This window comes from Procambarus clarkii, chromosome 43 (genome assembly GCF_040958095.1).
Source record: "Procambarus clarkii isolate CNS0578487 chromosome 43, FALCON_Pclarkii_2.0, whole genome shotgun sequence".
NCBI lineage: Eukaryota > Metazoa > Arthropoda > Malacostraca > Decapoda > Cambaridae > Procambarus > Procambarus clarkii.
The window spans coordinates 36227074-36245030 of NC_091192.1; the positions used below are offsets into that span (position 1 = coordinate 36227074).

A 17957-nucleotide genomic window follows, 5' to 3' on the forward strand; every position below is an offset into this window, starting at 1 on the left:
TATTACAGGAAAGAGATGGTTGGGTTGACTGCATCTATCTGGACCTAAAAAAGGCTTTCGACAGAGTTCCACATAAGAGGTTGTTCTGGAAACTGGAAAATATTGGAGGAGTGACAGGTACACTTCTAACATGGATGAAAAATTTTCTGACTGATAGAAAAATGAGGGCTGTGATCAGAGGCAATGTATCGGACTGGAGAAATGTCACATGTGGAGTACCACAGGGTTCAGTTCTTGCACCAGTGATGTTTATTGTCTACATAAATGATCTACAAGTTGGTATACAGAATTATATGAACATGTTTGCTGATGATGCTAAGATAATAGGAAGGATAAGAAACTTAGATGATTATTATGCCCTTCAAGATGACCTGGACAAAATAAGTATATGGAGCACCACTTGGCAAATGGAATTTAATGTTATTAAATACCATGTTATGGAATGTGGAATAGGAGAACATAGACCCCACACAACCTATATATTATGTGAAAAATCTTTAAAGAATTCTGATAAAGAAAGAGATCTAGGGGTGGTTCTAGATAGAAAACTATCACCTGAGGACCACATAAAGAATATTGTGCGAGGAGCCTATACCACGCTTTCTAACTTCAGAATTGCTTTTAAATACATGGATGGCGATATACTAAAGAAATTGTTCACGACTTTTGTTAGGCCAAAGCTAGAATATGCAGCGGTTGTGTGGTGCCCATATCTTAAGAAGCACATCAACAAGCTGGAAAAGGTACAAAGACACGCTACTAAGTGGCTCCCAGAACTGAAGGGCAAGAGCTACAAGGAGAGGTTAGAGGCATTAAATATGCCAAAACTAGAAGACAGAAGAAAAAGAGGTGATATGATCACTACATACAAAATAGTAACAGGAATTGATAAAATTGATAGGGAAGATTTCCTGAGACCTGGAACTTTAAGAACAAAAGGTCATAGATTTAAACTAGCTAAACACAGATGCCGAAGAAATATAAGAAAATTCACTTTCGCAAACAGAGTGGTAGACGGTTGGAACAAGTTAGGTGAGAAAGTGGTGGAGATCAAGACCGTCAGTAGTTTCAAAGTGTTATATGACAAAGAGTGCTGGGAAGACGGGACACCACGAGCGTAGCTCTCATCCTGTAACTACACTTAGGTAATTACACACACACACACAAGAGTTCTTACATCTTTGCACTTAGCTGGAAAGCATTATTATTGTTCTCATGAGGTAAGTACTGTAGATAGTATTCAGTTTAGCAACACACATTGATGTAGCTTGTACACAGTTCTTATAGTTTTGGGAGTGTTTGACGTTTTTCAATGTTTAACTCCTTTCTATTCCAACTTGAACCATTTCAGGATAAACATCTCCTTGAAATGCTCTAGCAACATTATCTAAAGTAATTCTGCCAAGTCTTTGTTTATTTTGTCTGTCATTAGTGAACCCAATGCTTTGTCAGGTACAGAAGGGAGTGTATTTACCTGAATTTACCTAAGGGCCATTACATCTTTCTTTTTCTTTACACAGTTGGGTACAGGAACAGACAATTGCTGACTCCTATTAGCAGGCCGAGAGATTTTCCGATCCCATAGTTGATGGTAAACCTTACCCACTAGTTCCCTGGAATATGACCCACCAATCATTTAACAACCAAGTACCCAATCACTCCTGGGTGAACAGAGGTATGGAGTTAAGGATCGGCACCTAGTCAATCCTCCCCAGCCAGGATACGATCATAGGCCAAATTGCTCGCGAAACACGGGGAGAATCTGTTACCACTACACCTTGATGAGGACAAGAAGCCGGCAGCTTGTCAAAGGTCCCCCCTCGATTTGTCTTGATGATTTTATCTATTTGATCTTAAATTGCATCAGTGTTTTGACATTTACAGATTCAGCGGGTAGGCAGTTCCATGGGTTTTAAACCCTGATGCATAGTCTAGTACAGAGGGAAGTGTATGGTGAACCTAATGTCTGTTACAGAGGGGAGTATTTGGTGGACCTCATGTATAGTTTAGTATGGAAGGGAATGCTGACAATGAATATGAACACAAGTGTCTTCTATGCCTGTTCAAAAGAAAACTTAACTTTACCTCCAACATTTTAAACCGAGAATATATTCACTTTAAAAGAAGAGTTCTTACCCTCCTTCACATCCTGTATGGCATTAATCATCTTTTCAAAATGTTGTTTTCTCACTTGTGCCTCGAGAGCCACACTCCCAGCCAGCTGTGCACATGTCCTGATGTACCTGTCAAAAAGGAGCATAGAAAATTATGTAAAACTAAAAAGATTAACCCTTTAACTGCGCAATGTGACTGCAGGCCCTGGCTTCGGGTGCGCAACGTGCCTCCGGGTGTTTCCATTTTTCATGTCCAGTTTAAAAGTGGCGCACGGTGAACGCAGGTATGGAATGGATGGCTGGGGGCCCCAATGATCGTCCACCATCTTGAAAAAAAATCCCAGCATGCCCTGCGGCCATGGGGAGCCCCAGTTCCTAAGCAGCAACCATGTCTGACACATCGTCAACGAGCTCCCATTCAACGGTGACCTGCGGTCATGGAAAACGACTCTCTGAGGAGGAAATTCGCGATATATTGTATGACGACGGTGCTATGGATGATGACCTAGACTATGATCCAGAGAAAGATCTGACACAGAGGTCTGATACAAGAGAGGGGGAAACAGAAGTGGATGATATGGCGAGCGTGTACGGTACACCCTCCTCACCCGGCCTGTTTCGCCGCCCTGGGTCAACACCGTTATCATCACTACCATCATGTATGTACCCAGATAATAGTTCATTATTCAGTGACAGTACATGTGACGAATCTTTCTCGGGGTTCAGCGACATTGGCTCTGATACGAGTAGTGTGGACGACCCCAGTACTAGCAGTGGGGGTGGTACCAGGCGGGGTTTTGCTGCCTCAGCAACACGTAGAGGCAGGCGGCAGCGTGTCTCCCAGCATGACGACAGTGGGCTCTCAACATCAGGTGTTCGTGGTAGGCCTACAGTACGGAAATCTGCCTCAGCACCAAGCATACCCTCACGCAGCTCCAGCAGCAGCAGCAGACGACGTAGCCATGGTTTTGGTGCACAGCGTGTCGCCCGTAGGGGTAACAACTACGGGAAGCCCGGGCAAGGTGTTGTTAACCGGTTAAACACCCAAAAATAACAAGGGGGTAGAGGACAACACTGAAAACCCCTGCAACGTGTACAATCATGGGGGCCTAGCAGAGAGCCACCAAACACTACCAGTGGAACTATAACCACACTAGGCAGACCCCCACCAGGCAAATGAAAATAAAAACTAAAGAAAAACCCCGCGAAAGTACACCGTCTCCAGAGGAAACAGGAACCAGTCGCCGCTTAGGTGGCAGGTCGCACAACACCCTGACGCCCTAACCAGCTCAATACCAGTACCTACCCAGGGCCAAACAAGGGCCCCAAGCCCCAGCCAGGCATTTGAACCTGTTCTTCCAGCCGTGTTGTAAGAGTCTGCCAGTGGGCTCCCTTCCTTAGTGTTTTTGCGGCTGCCCCGGTTTACTGGTACGGCCGGGGCTTCGAGGGGACGGCTCGGCCCTGGGGCCTGTCATGTAGGTTCCCGGGGCTGGGGAGGGGTGGACTGGGGGGGCCTTGGCTTGGGGGTTTTTCTCCCCCTCTAGGCGAGGCTTGTGGTTACGCGTAGTGGGGTTTTTCCTCCCCACTCGCCGTATGTGTTGTTGGGCGTTGGCCTCTCCCCGGGCTTGGTTCCTTGGCCTTCGAGTCGGTTGGTTCCGTCCTGTGGGTGGATGCTCCCCCCCCCCCTTTTTTGGGACGGTGTCTTCGTCATGTTTCCCCGTTCTTGGGGTTCTACGTGACTTCTGGTCTCGGGTGCGCCTGTGCCTTTGTGTGCCTTCAGGACTAGTGTTGGCTTCTGTGTTCTCGAGGGTTCGGGAAGATTTTCGCTACTTCCCACGTTATTGGAACGTCTGTCGGCTCCTCGTCTGGATCACTGTTTTGGGCTGCTTGTGGCCCGGTTGGGCTGCTTGTGGCCCAGTTGGGCTACTTGTAATTACCTAAGTGTAATTACCTAAGTGTAGTTACAGGATGAGAGCTACGCTCGTGGTGTCCCGTCTTCCCAGCACTCTTTGTCATATAACGCTTTGAAACTACTGACGGTCTTGGCCTCCACCACCTTCACACTTAACTTGTTCCAACCGTCTACCACTCTATTTGCGAAGGTGAATTTTCTTATATTTCTTCGGCATCTGTGTTTAGCTAGTTTAAATCTATGACCTCTTGTTCTTGAATTTCCAGGTCTCAGGAAGTCTTCCCTGTCGATTTTATCAATTCCTGTAACTATTTTGTATGTAGTGATCATATCACCTCTTTCTTCTGTCTTCTAGTTTTGGCATATTTAATGCTTCTAACCTCTCCTCGTAGCTCTTGCCCTTCAGTTCTGGGAGCCACTTAGTAGCATGTCTTTGCACCTTTTCCAGTTTGTTGATGTGCTTCTTAAGATATGGGCACCACACAACAGCTGCATATTCTAGCTTTGGCCTAACAAAAGTCATGAACAATTTCTTTAGTATATCGCCATCCATGTATTTAAATGCAATTCTGAAGTTAGAAAGCATAGCATAGGCTCCTTGCACAATATTCTTTATGTGGTCCTCAGGTGATAGTTTTCTATCTAGAACCACTCCTAGATCTCTTTCTTTATCAGAATTCTTTAAAGATTTCTCACATAATATATAGGTTGTGTGGGGTCTATGTTCTTCTATTCCACATTCCATAACATGACATTTATTAACATTAAATTCCATTTGCTAAGTGGTGCTCCATATACTTATTTTGTCCAGGTCTTCTTGAAGGGCATGACAGTCATCTAAATTTCTTATCCTTCCTATTATCTTAGTATCATCAGCAAACATGTTCATATAATTCTGTATACCAACTGGTAGATCATTTATGTACACAATAAACATCACTGGTGCAAGAACTGAACCCTGTGGTACTCCACTTGTGACATTTCTCCATTCTGATACATTGCCTCTGATTACTGCCCTCATTTTTCTATCAGTCAGAAAATTTTTCATCCATGATAGAAGCTTACCTGTCACCCCTCCAATATTTTCCAGTTTCCAGAACAACCTCTTATGTGGAACTCTGTCGAAAGCCTTTTTTAGGTCCAGATAGATGCAGTCAACCCAACCATCTCTTTCCTGTAATATCTCTGTGGCTCGATCATAGAAACTGAGTAAATTCGATACACAGGATCTTCCAGATCGAAAACCATACTGTCTGTCTGATATTATATCATTTCTCTCTAGGTGTTCTACCCATTTAGTTTTGATTAGTTTTTCCAATACTTTCACTATTACACTTGTCAATGATACAGGTCTATAATTGAGGGGGTCTTCCCTGCTGCCACTTTTGTAGATTGGAACTATGTTAGCCTGTTTCCACCCGTCTGCTACGATTCCTGTACACAGGGATGCCTGAAAGATCAGGTGAAGTGGAATGCTGAGCTCAGATGCACATTCTCTCAAAACCCATGGTGAAATGCCATCTGGGCCAGCTGCTTTGTTCTTACCGAGCTCCTTGAGCATTTTTTCCACTTCGTCTCTAGACACCTCTATGTGTTCTATGTTGTTCTCTGGAATTCTTATTGTATCTGGTTCCCTAAAGATTTCATTTTGTACAAACACACTTTGGAACTTTTCGTTTAGTGTTTCACACATTTCCTTTTCATCTTCCGTGAATCTATTTCCCATTTTCAACCTCTGAATATTATCCTTTACCTGCAATTTGTTGTTTATGAATTTATAGAATAGACCTGGTTCTGTTTTACATTTGTCCGCAATCCCTTTTTCAAAATTTCTTTCTGCCTCTCTCCTCACTGCCGTGTAGTTGTTTCTCGCATCTTTGTATCGCTGGTATGTTTGGGGGTTCGGCCTCTTCCTGTATTGATTCCATTTTTGTGTCTTTCGGTCTCTAGCCCTCTCGCAATTTCTATTGAACCAATCCTGTTTCCTAGTTCTGCATCTCTGTTTTGGTATAAATTTTTTTGTGCCTTTATCATATATTTCACAAAACTTGCCATACATCTCATTCACTTCCTTGCCTAGCATCAAGTCTGTCCAATTATACTCACTAAAAAAATTTCTAAGGTCACCATAATGTCCTCTCCTGAAGTCTGGTTTTTCAATTGCTTCAACCTCCTTATTTTCTTCCAGCTTATAACGCATTGCATACTTTATTCCCAAAAAGACATGGTCACTTTTACCCAAGGGAGGAAGGTACTGAATGTCAAATATCTCTTCCTCCTTCCTGGTAAATATCAAATCTAGCATGGAGGGAACGTCCCCTTCCCTCATCCTCGTAGCTTGTTTAACATGTTGATACAAGAATGTTTCCAGGATGAGGTCTACAAATTTACAGGTCCAAAAATCTTCTGTTTTAGCTTCATATGCTTCCCAGTCTATGGATTTCAAGTTGAAGTCACCGACTATCAACAGTCGTGATCTATCGTTATCCGCTCTCGCTATAATCTCTCTCATTATTGTTTTAAGACCTTCACGTTTACTATCTAGCTCCTCCTTTGACCATGTGCTGCTTGGCGGTGGACTATATGCATTTATCATCATTAGTTTATCATCCTCATAGCAGATCTCTAGTGCTATTATGTCAACTTCTTGTGGATTGGCAGTCATTATTTCCTTCACCTTTAGGTGTTCTTTTACCAGCACAGCAACGCCACCGCCTTTCCTAATTTTTCTGTCCCGTCTCCAAATTGAGTAGCCCCTTGGGAATATGACCTCATTTAAAATTACATCTTCAAGTTTTGTCTCCGTGAGTGCAACAATGTCTGGTGTCTGCAGCTGTATTACATCACTTAACTCCAGTATCTTCGATCTCACTCCATCTATGTTGGTGTATGCAATCTTCAGGAACTTGTTCCCCCTCTCCTTATTCTTCACTCCCCCTCTCTCTATTGATTTTGTTGGTTTGCCTTTATGTACCACTTTACTGGTTTGCCTACCCCTATCACTTTGTAGAAAAAAGAATTTATTTCTTCTTCATTCCTGCTCTCATTTAAATGTTTTGCCTCGGCGAGGTTCAGTTTCAGCTTCTCTCTATCTTCTTTTGAAAGATCTCGTCTTAACGACCACCCTTTCCCATCCTCATCCCTTTGCAATTTTCTAGCATTCCTTAGTACTTCTTCCATCTGTTTGGCACCGTTTAGGGTGATCCTCAAAGGTCGATCTTTCCCTTTTACGTACCTGCCTATTCTCCTGTAGTCGCACACATTCTCTCTGTTTTTAAGACCTTCCACGAGGCCAACAATTTTATCTACTACTTTAGCTTCTTCTACAGCTCTTTCTGACCTAGATGTTATCGCCTTTTCTTTGCAGCCAAAAATGATCAGGGACTTACTCCGATCAACTGTGTTTTGCACCAACTTCGGGTTAGATGCCAATTCTTTCCTCACTTCTAGCCTAATGTTTGTTTTATCTTGGTTGCTGCAGTGTTTGACTTCCTTTACTGCTTCTTCTATTTTTTCCTTCTCCTTGGCCACTTGTGCATAAGTGAGTTGCATATCTTTCTTGCACTGTTCTATTCCCTGTGTAACTTCCTCCATCTGTGCTGACAAAAGCTGTTTCTCCTGTTGAATTTCCTTGCCTAACCTATTGTAGTCATTTATGTTTAAATTTACTTTAACTTCTTCCAAAGCTATTTTTAAGAGTTTATTTTCTTCTTCCATGGCTTTGCAATTTGTTTCCAATTGATTCTTATCCTTGCGCAAGTCTTTCACTAAACCCTCAAGACATAAAACTTTGCTATTCAAATGGTCATTACTTTCTTTCAATTTACTAATTATTTCTACATGAGAGTTCACTATAGTATCTAAATTTACCAACTTGTTATGTAGACTACTAATATCAATGCTTTCTTCATTGAATCCCTCAAAATCAAGCTCTGTTTTGTTTTTCCCCTTTCCAGTGGCCATCTTGAATGTTCTTCTCTGCACTGTAAACACTAGGGCAACTTTTTCTCATCCGATTTTTCACTTCCCTTAGCACTTTCCTGTTATCTCACCTATTTTTCAAGAGCACTATACCTTTATGTTCTCTGGGACACCACTCACTACCATCAACCTGTACTACAATACTTAGGATTGTTGAAATATGCTGGAGCTCCTCTGCTGCAAGTGTTGACCCTAGGCGTGTCACCTTTTGAATCCCTTGAATGGGCCTTTTGTGGCCCAGTTGGGCTGCTTGTGGCCAGGTTGGGCTGCTTGTGGCCTGGTTGGGCTACTTGTGGCCTGGTTGGGCTGCTCGTGGCCCGGTTGGGTTCCCTTTTGGGCTCTGTCTTCGCTTCGTTGGCCGGTTTTGTTGTTCCTGCTTCCTCTTTTGGCTACTTTTCTAGTGCAGTAGTCCTGGTTGGCGCCTTCCCGCAGAGCGGGTTATGCGGTTCGGCCAGTGTGTCATGCGCATGCGCCATGGGGTTTGTTTTGGTCTGGGCGGTGTGTTTTAGTGCTGGTGTTTTGCGCCCTTTTTTCTCAAGTGCTTCGCCTCTCGCTCTTCTCCCTTGCTCCGGTATGTGCCCCTTCGCTCTGGGGGTGTCCTGATTTCCAGCTGTGGGGAGGACGCCGAGGTTTTCCCTGTGTCATGGGTGTGGGCCGCCTCCTTCGCCTCTACCCTGCTCTCCTGCGGGTCCAGCTCTGGCTTCTTCACCTGGCGGTGCTCCCAGGATCTTCTGGGCACTGTTGGGTCATGTCACATTCGTGCCTCCGTTTGACAGGTGAGTTTCTGTGGTCTGGCGTCTTTTGGCCGGGCGCTGGATGCGGAGATGTTTATATACCTGTCTTTATTTAGGTATATTTCGGTAAGACCGAGACCATTCGCACACCAGTGACTGTCCCTTTTTCAACCCTTCCAGTCCCACTTATATGCATGTCCAACCCATGCTAGAGTCATTCAGGGGACCCACATTTTTTCATGTTACGAGGTGTGTGGGTTGTGGTGCTGGTTATGTACTCACCTGGTAGGGCTCTCCTGGTTGTGCTTGCGGGGTTTGAGCTCTGGCTCTTGGGTCCCGCCTATATGGAAGAACTTGCGGGATAGTACCAGTGGAGTGCATTGGTGCTATAGGCACAATTGGGGAACACTGTATAACCATCAGAGGTCTGTGGTTGTTACACGACCTACTTGCGAGCATACGCCATATTGCCAGTACGTCCGAGGACTTCCAGGGCACACTAGCCTGTTTTCAAATAGGAGTTCCAGCCCATCCTGGTTGTGGGGAGTATGTGGGCCTGTGGGCCGCTCCAAGCAGCTGCCTGGTGGGCCACCCTCTGGCCGGTCTAGCCTAGCCTCGGGCCGGGCTTGGGGTGTAAATGTACTCCCAGAACCCCATCCAGCAGGTATCGTGCGGGGTTCTCCGCCGTCGGTCGCCTGGTGTGCAGGTTCCTGGGACTGCTGGGTTCTGTCGTGTCTCCGTTGGCCCTGTCTGGGGTCTGCCTGCTCCGTTCTCTGCCTTTGCAGAAGCGAGTTGCTATTTACATGGTGCATGTTGTGGTGGTGCCTGTTGCTGCTGCACGTGTGCATTGGTGACGTGTTTCGCGGTGGCGTGTCCTTGTTCCTGTGTCCAGTTGTGGTGTGGCACTTTGCTGCTGTTTTGTGCCTAGGGTTTGTGTATGGGGGTTTGCTTGTTTTTCGTGATCTTCAGGTCCCTGGCTTGGCCCTCTCTTGTGCATGGGGTTTTTCTGTCCCTGCCTGATTGTCCACCCCTGGTTGTTTCCTGGGGTTTGTGCTTCACCTCTTTCATCCTGCCTCTCCCCAGTCGTTTTCCTGGCATTTCCTTTGGTCGGTTTTGCCTGCATTTGCTGCTGTGGGGGGGGTCGGTTTCACCGCTTCCTTTCCTTGTGCGTTCCCTTGTTTCCTCCTCTGACGCAGGGGTGTTCTGCGTGCGTTCCTTGGCTTCTTGGGCGTTCTTTCAGTCTGTGTCCTGTGGTGCGCTTATTTGTCTCGGTCTGTTGCAGTTGCTTGTACCCCTTGGTTCGGGTACTGTTTCTGGAGGCAACCCTTCCGCCTTCTTCGGTTTCCTGGCTTACCCTGCCGGTTGGCTTTTCGGGGTCTTGCGGTCTCGCGTCGGACCCGTCATTTCTGCACTCCTGGCGGGCTTGCTTGCTTTGGGGAGGTTTCTGTTCGGCAGACGTTCCATCTCCTTGTGAAGCCTGGGTTTCGGTGGTCGCGCCCGAGATCTTCCCGCGGCTCCGCCTTTTCCTGGGCTCGGAGGGGCCTTGTCGGGGCTGCTTACGTTCTGCCTAGCAGTCTCGCCTCCGGTTGGTGGTCAGGTGGCTTCGTGGTAGGTGTCCCACCTGCGTACTTCTTCTTGGCGGCAGTATGGGGTAATTTGGCTGTCCTTCCTTTTCCTCCTGTCCCTTCTTAGGTGCCTGCAGTTGCTAGCGTCGGCTTGGTTTTCTGGTGGGGGTTGGGGGCCGTCGTCTTGCCACATACCGTCGCCTCTTTTCGTGCGGCACTGACGGATCCGATTCGGCTTGCTTTCGGTCTTGGTGTTGCTTCTGCACCGTTAGTAAGCTGTCTCGTGCGTTGTTTCACCTCTGGCCTCTTCATGCGCCGCTTGCACTGTCCTGGTCTCTGGTCAGCGTGCTCTGTCTTCTCCTTGGTTGGTGGTGCCCCTTCGGTTCCGGTTTGTTTTTTCGTCGGCTCTTTTTCCTTTTGGCATTTGCCTCTGGGGGTCGGGTCGCTGAGTTTCTTGCTCCTTGGGTTTTAGTGTTTTGGTTGTTCGGTGGCAGCAGTCTCCATCTTTTCTGCCATGGGGTGGGGCTGCTGCGTTCTGGAGGGGTCCTTGGAGGACCCAAGGAGCCAGGAACAGGGAGGGAAAAGGGCAAACAGCACCTAACCAAAATGGGGCGGCCCCGGGGCATCCGAGTGGGAAACCAACCTAGCGCATTGCAGCACCCTAAACCAAGCTTGCAACGCGGATGCTGCCTAGCCCTCTTCTGATGTTATTATTAACAGTAATAACATCACGAGAGTACTGGAGAACAAGCCGAGAACACAACTCACAAGACTCCGGGTCAAGATGTCAGTAACCCCAACAGGCAGCAAGACGGAGGTAAAAGTAGCGACTGTCACCCGGAGACAAGGACACAGCAACCAACGAACCCGCACAAGACGGGTTGGAACCCGGAAGACACATTCAATGGTCTATTGACCCTCGACAGGGTTTTCCAGGGCCCGTAGGGTAACAACTATGGGAAGCCCGAGCAAGGTGTTGCTAACTGGTTAAAAATCCAAAACTAACAAGGGGTAGAGGACAACACTGAAAACCCTTGCGATGTGTACAATCATGGGGGCCTAACAGAGGACCACCAAACACTACCAGTGGAACTATAGCCACACTAGGCAGACCCACACCAAGCAAACGAAAATAAAAACAAAAGAAAAACCACCGCAAAAGTACACCGTCCCCAGAGGCAAAAGGAACCGGTCGCCGCTTAGGTGGCAGGTCGCGCAACACCTGGACGCCCTAACCAGCACAATACCAGTCCCTACCCAGGGCCAAGCAAGGGCCCCAAGCCCCAGCTGTCCCCAAGGGCGAGGCAAATGCCGAGCAGCAAGAACCTCTACGGGAATGGTTCCCGAACGCCCCAGGGAAGATAATCCTGTCACGCAGGGGCAGTACTCACAGGGCACTTAGGGAAGGAAGCCCTAAGCGCATGCAGCCCCGGTACTGATGAGGAACACCTGGCCACCGCACAACACAACACACGGCAGTGAACACCACGAAAGGCAAACACTGTCTATTAAACTGAGGCCAGAGAAGCGTCTGTCCCGGTTGACATTAGCTTACAAATTGGAGCTAGGCAACCAGCTCAGTGAGGTCCGGGGCGCCCCCTCCCCCTCTTGGGGCGGGGAGGGCTGCGCGAACAATCGGCGCGGCAGTAAAGTGTGATGTTTGCTTGTTTCCTTGGGATTGTAGGGAGTTTCTACCTCTCTGTTCAGTTTTTCTGTTTTAGTTTTTTACCATGTGGGGTTTGTTTTGTTATGCCTACCTTTCTGGGTGCCTAACCCCGGTCGATGGCAGATAAGGAAAACCCCAACCACAAGGGTTTTTTTTCAGGGACATTGCTTCCTGAAACCTCTCTGATGGGACCAGGTTCTGGCGCTGGTCCCTGGTAGGTCTGAACTCCTTAGCTAATGTCCCAGTCTAATATAACATACATTAGCCTGTTAAGCTCCAGGGAGCCCCAGGGGCTCCCCACAGAAAACAAGCCTCTTTGGATAGATGTTTAGTGAGAAAAACAAGCAGTGAGTCACAAGCAGGTCCTAGTGGTATGCAGGCAAAACGTACCAGAGAGAGTACCATAGAGAAATCATCATTGCCTGAAGTTATAATGGAAGGGGACTCCCCCTTCCAAATATTAACATCTCTCCTCTTCCCCCCCCCCCCCTTCCTCACCATCTTCCATACGCCAACAAGAGTCCTCAATAAAGGTAAGCAATAACTTGTACATACTTTAGGACTAAAGATTTGGGTGAATTAGGTATAAAATTTACTTTGAAGTTAATATTTTTAGGATTGTGGAACGGATTAATTAAATTGATATTATTTCTTATGGGGAAATTCGCTTCGGTATGCAAATTTTCGGGTTAAGAACCGTCTCTGGGAACAGATTAAATTCGTAAACGGAGGTACCACTGTACTTACAGGGTATCTAGGGAAGAAGGCCCTAGGCACATGCAGTCCCAATGCTCCAGGAATTACTCCTGGCCCCGCACACCAAAACACAGCAGAACAACACATCAAGGGCACAGCACTACACAGAGACAGGAGCCAGAGTCGAACAACCACTACTCAACACATCAGCATCAGAACTGAGGTTGGATGGCTGGTGCGGGAGTCTGAGAGTCCTCCTTCCCCTCCTGGGGAGGGGAGACCTGCGCAGACAGCGGCGCGGCGGCAGCAGTTGTGATGTCATGCTTGTTTGTTTGTTTTCAGATTGTGTTGTACGGCTTGATAGTTCAGCTTTCGGTAGCAATTATTAACCAGGTGGGGTTTGCTTTGGGATGCCTACCTTTCTGGGTGCCTAGCTCAGTTGATGGTAGACAGAATGCTTCCAACAATACGGGGGTTTCACCAGGCCATTGCTCCTCGTGCCTCTCTGAGGGGGGGGGGGGGGGCAGGTTCTGGCTCGTGGTCCCCCGATAGGCAAGAACTCCAATCGAACAGACTGATGCCATGGTCTAATACATACATATCAGCCCGGTAAGCTTCAGGAAGCCAGAGGGGCTCTCCACAGAAAACATATTTTTGTTAGGTTGATACATTGTTTGTTTTCAATATTGACCATACTTTTGCTCAAACTCAAGTATTTTACATTTCAAAGCAATAAGACGAGGCATCCAAGATATTGAGCGGAAACCTGTTGGAAAAGAGCTAGGGTATCTCTACTAGGGTATCTCTAGGGTATCTCTACTAGGGATACCTACAAAATGTGAGGTATCCCTAGTAGAGATACCCTAGTTTTCCTGGTGTCATGATCAATGAGATTGCAAATCCGCAATGCAATGGAATCCAAATGCATAGCCATCTTGGAAGAGAAAAGTGGAAAGACAGGACATCAACATGTTGAATAACTTGCTGCAATATGGACAAGAAAATACCAGTTGAAAATGATTGGAGAAGCTCACAGTAGATAAAGAAAAATTAATTAGAATTAACAAGTGGATTAAAGAACATTTGCTAATTTTTGTTTCCAAGAAAGGATCTTGGAAAAAGCTTATAAAATTTGCAAGCAGCCAAGAGAATGTTGTGATGGATGATAATTCCCACTGTCAGGGACAGAAAGCTTGCATCAAAGCTTATCAAGGTGCCTCTAGGCCAAATACTTAACTTTTTCAGGTTGCAACCCACAACAGTTGCCTAATGCCCAGGTATCTATTTTACTGCTAGGTGAACACAGGCTTTATAGGAAAGGAAATGTACCCAACCATTTTTGTCCAGTCTAGGGATCGAACCTGGGACCCCTTTGACTGTGAGCCAAGGACATAGATTACAGAGCTACAGGACCCATAAAGTAACATCATAAAATAATAAAGGTGGTGTTGGATAGCATAACACAATAAATGTAACAAATGAGAAACATGAGTTACTACAGTATGTTGATTACTAACTCTACCTTGTACCAACTCTACCAAGTACTAACTCACAGGAAGAGAAAATTATAGGAAGCAAACATGCACTTTAAAAACTTTAGGGAGATGTAATTGTGTTGGTGGTGAGTGTCTCACCTCTCCAGATCATTGGTGTTGAGATAACATTCTGCAAGATCCAGGTGTGTCTGAGCAGCCAGCAGCAGCCAGCCCTCTTCCAGGAACATGGTCAATTGATCGGTCAAGAATGTTGCTGCTTTCTGGGGTTCTCCTTGAGCCATGTAATAGGTGGCCAAGTCTCTGCCGATGAGACGGGCCGAGCGGATACGACCAATGTGTTTGTATGTGCTGATTGCGACTTCAGAGAGATCCTATAAAGAATTATATACAGTATATGAATGAATAAATTAATACAAATCATAAATAACTGAACTCTTCAAAGCTACATCACTTTCCAAATTAAATCCACTGTGACACTTTTGATTACAGCAATCATTAAACACTCAGCTTCCTTGCCTATCTATGAAGCAATATAGTACCATCTCTACATGACTCCATGCACTCGCACAGCTTGCCTTGGCAAACCAACCTCGTCAAATCCTACAATAGTTCTGATTCTGTTAAACATCTAACTTTCTATCTTTACTCCAAATCTCAATAACAATCTGCACAATTGCTGCTCAAGCCTTCAGCTTATACAGTGGTCAATGTGTGGTTCCTAACTTATCACTACCTTCCTACAAACAAAAGTGACTGTATACTAACACTATTGCCAGCATCAAACTACTTTTACATTGTTGTTCCTAGTGTTAAGAGTTTGCAGTGTCCAGGAAATAAAATCAAGCAACAGAGTCACGTCTTGACCTAAATTTCCAGTGTCGGTGACTGGAAGCCTTCATTTAGGCTTACCAAGGTCCTGATCTTAACCATGAGGCAACCCACAACAGTTGCCTAATTCCCAGGTACCTATTTACAGCTAGGTGAACAGTCATTAGGATGAAAGAAAACGTGCCGAATTACTTCTGCCCTGCCCAGGATCGAGCCTGGGATTCTCAATTGTGATTCAACGACTTAGATCACTGTAATACAGCAACCTTTAAATTAGCTTTGAGTTTAACCACAGTGCTGCGCCAAGTTTATTGTGACACTCCCCTGGTACGCATGAAATAAAGTGTTCCCAAAATATTATTTTTTCTTCGTAAAATGATAAATTTTCTTCCCTGAACATGTCTCTGTAAAAATAAATACCAAATTCCACTTACTTTGGCTGTGGGGACATGGACAAGATGCGCTGTGACGTCATCAGAGCCTGGTCGCCCGTGTGTGAATCACCCAGATACGGTCGTGTGGGCCATTCAAGCACCAGGTGTTGCCACAAATATATTTTCAATTATTTGTTTTATGTATTTCCAATGCGGGTTTATTTGTTTTTTTATTGTATATGATGCATATTTGTGTCCTTTACAATATGTATACAGTAGAATGTTCATAATGTTCTATGGAACTGTGATACATGTGTCAGTAATGTGTCCACAATAAATGTTTATTGTCGCAATATTACCCGTTAAAAATTCACTAAAATTACAATATGTACAGTTTCACACACTATTTACACAGTAACACACTATATTACACACTCAGTACTTCGGAAGTGAGTAATAATCAACGAAGTAGTCCATGGTACACAGCGCGACTTCGCTCTCAATGCACCAGGTACAGATAAATTTTCGGTTCCTGTTTCTTCATTCTGTGTGCTTGCAAATAACGCACTCACGTACACCCTTGGCTTTAGTACTTGTAGGTTGTATGTAGCCAAGCTTGTAAAGCGTAAGGTAGTATTGAAAAGATTATACGAGAAGATTAATTTGTAAGGAAGTCTTGAAAAGATCGCTTTGTATGGTCCTACACAGGAAGAGATCCAGCTTGCCTCAAAGAGTGTCCGTCAGTTAGGAATAGATTCAGGTATTCTTGAAAATATCTATGGAAAACACCACCATGGAAGCCACTAACACTGTTCATCTATGCTACTTGTATCAGATGCATCATCACTGAATGCAGAAAACGATTCATCTCTGTATCATCTAAATAAATTGGAAATAGCATAGGATTGCAAGGGTGACGCTCAGAGCTACAACTGGATACGCTTGCTGTATCGTCCTCATAGGTGCTGTATAACTTGCATCCGACCTTTGTGTTAGGTCCTTATTGCCCCTAGCTTCACCAATATTATGATCCTTATGTTCTTCAAACAATAAGGTTTGAATTTCATCGACAGAGCATTATCTTTCAACACCTCGTCGGACAGGTGTTTGGGAGCCAGAGGCGCGTGCGCCACCCATGGTTGCTCATTCAGTACTAACCCAGCCAGCAGCCCTAGGGCATCCTGGGAATTTTTTCCAAGATGGCTGCCTCTCACTAGAGGTCCTAGGAGTCCATTTCGTACACAACCAACTTCGTGCACATTTAGAATTGGTACCGAAAAATCAAAAAGAGTTTTCTCGGTTGGCGCAGTTTCCCGCTGACTGAGAATACCTGTACAGTACTCGGTTGGCGCAGTTAAGTGGTTAAAGGAACTGAAATAAGTTTATAGCCCAAAGCATAATTCATTGACCTGTTTTTATTACATGATTAGGGGCATGTTCTCCACATACACATAATAACTATACTTATTAAAACTACCTGTCAATAAAGAAGTGCATCTGTGATGTGTTGCTTTACTGCGAGGTCTCTGGGTCTGGCCCTATACAACACAATAAGTATTGGCCAGAGAAGGTATGCAGCACAATATGCTTACCAAAAAATGCTTCTTGAATGCCTGAGGAGAAGAAAGAGAATCCTTGAGTCGTGTCATGGGCGTGTCTTGAGATAACGAATTTTCCTGAGGCTCGTCATGGGCATGAGGGTCATTGCCCATGCCACACACTAGTGAGATGACTGTGTGCAGTTGTGCACTGCTTGTTCCACTACCTGGCATCAACCCACACAATGAGCCTAGTTCCTGCAACTGCATAAAAAATCACAGATACAGTACTTAAGATAATCCATACATAAAACTAAAAATATACAGAGGAATAAAAACAGCACAAGTGATAAGATACAGATCCTTCTATATTTTAAATGGTAAATTCAAAAGTATAAATCTCATTTGTACAACTTGCCCATACAGGAACACCAAGTCTAAATATGCACAAAATCTCCGACCATAAGTTGTCAGGAAGTTCTCAAACTATGGTTGAAGCAAAATTGAGGTACATACCTTGTCTCTAGCATAGGCCCAGAGTGGAGCAGTATGTAACGCATGTGCATCAGTAGTTGCTGGCTCTTTAAAGCGGTGTAAGGCATCGATGACCTCCAAGCAAGACAACACCCCCCAACATGCCACTCCACCTGGGGCTACTGCTATCTCCAGAATTTTCAGCTCCCCTACTGTGTTCTGCAAGAAGGTCAGTGCCCGTGCTGCCACCTTGAATATCAAAATATAAAAGTCCTTTTATGTCCCAACATGACTGCAAGAATATAAGTACAAAAAATCCTCTTCTTCCCATTTTTCTTTCTAGAGTGATACCTAATTAAAGACATAATGACTTTTAAACAAGCAATACTTGATACACTACTACCATTGATTCCCAGTTCCTTTCAGCCCCACCTCTCCCTAACTCACAAAATCTCTAAGTTCATGCACACTATACTTAAAGGCAACAAGTTTAATTGTTGCTTATATGTACAGTATTTATTAATTTGTATATGAAGTGGCAAAACTTGATAAACTTGCTCACATTAGAATTCTTCAGAC

The 17957-nt window shown here is 45.2% G+C and overlaps 1 protein-coding gene across 1 annotated transcript in view; it reads right to left on the reverse strand.

Annotated features, from left to right (window-relative positions):
- The window catches only part of SIDL (SIDL trafficking protein particle complex subunit 10), a 126564-nt gene that overhangs the window by 64355 nt on the left and 44252 nt on the right, over nt 1-17957 (reverse strand). Inside the window, exons 8-11 of the mRNA XM_069300257.1 lie at nt 17421-17627; nt 16959-17168; nt 14303-14535; nt 2137-2243 (exon numbers count right to left, since the gene is read on the reverse strand). Coding sequence (XP_069156358.1) covers nt 2137-2243; nt 14303-14535; nt 16959-17168; nt 17421-17627 — 757 coding nt within the window. The remainder of the gene's footprint in view (nt 1-2136; nt 2244-14302; nt 14536-16958; nt 17169-17420; nt 17628-17957) is intronic.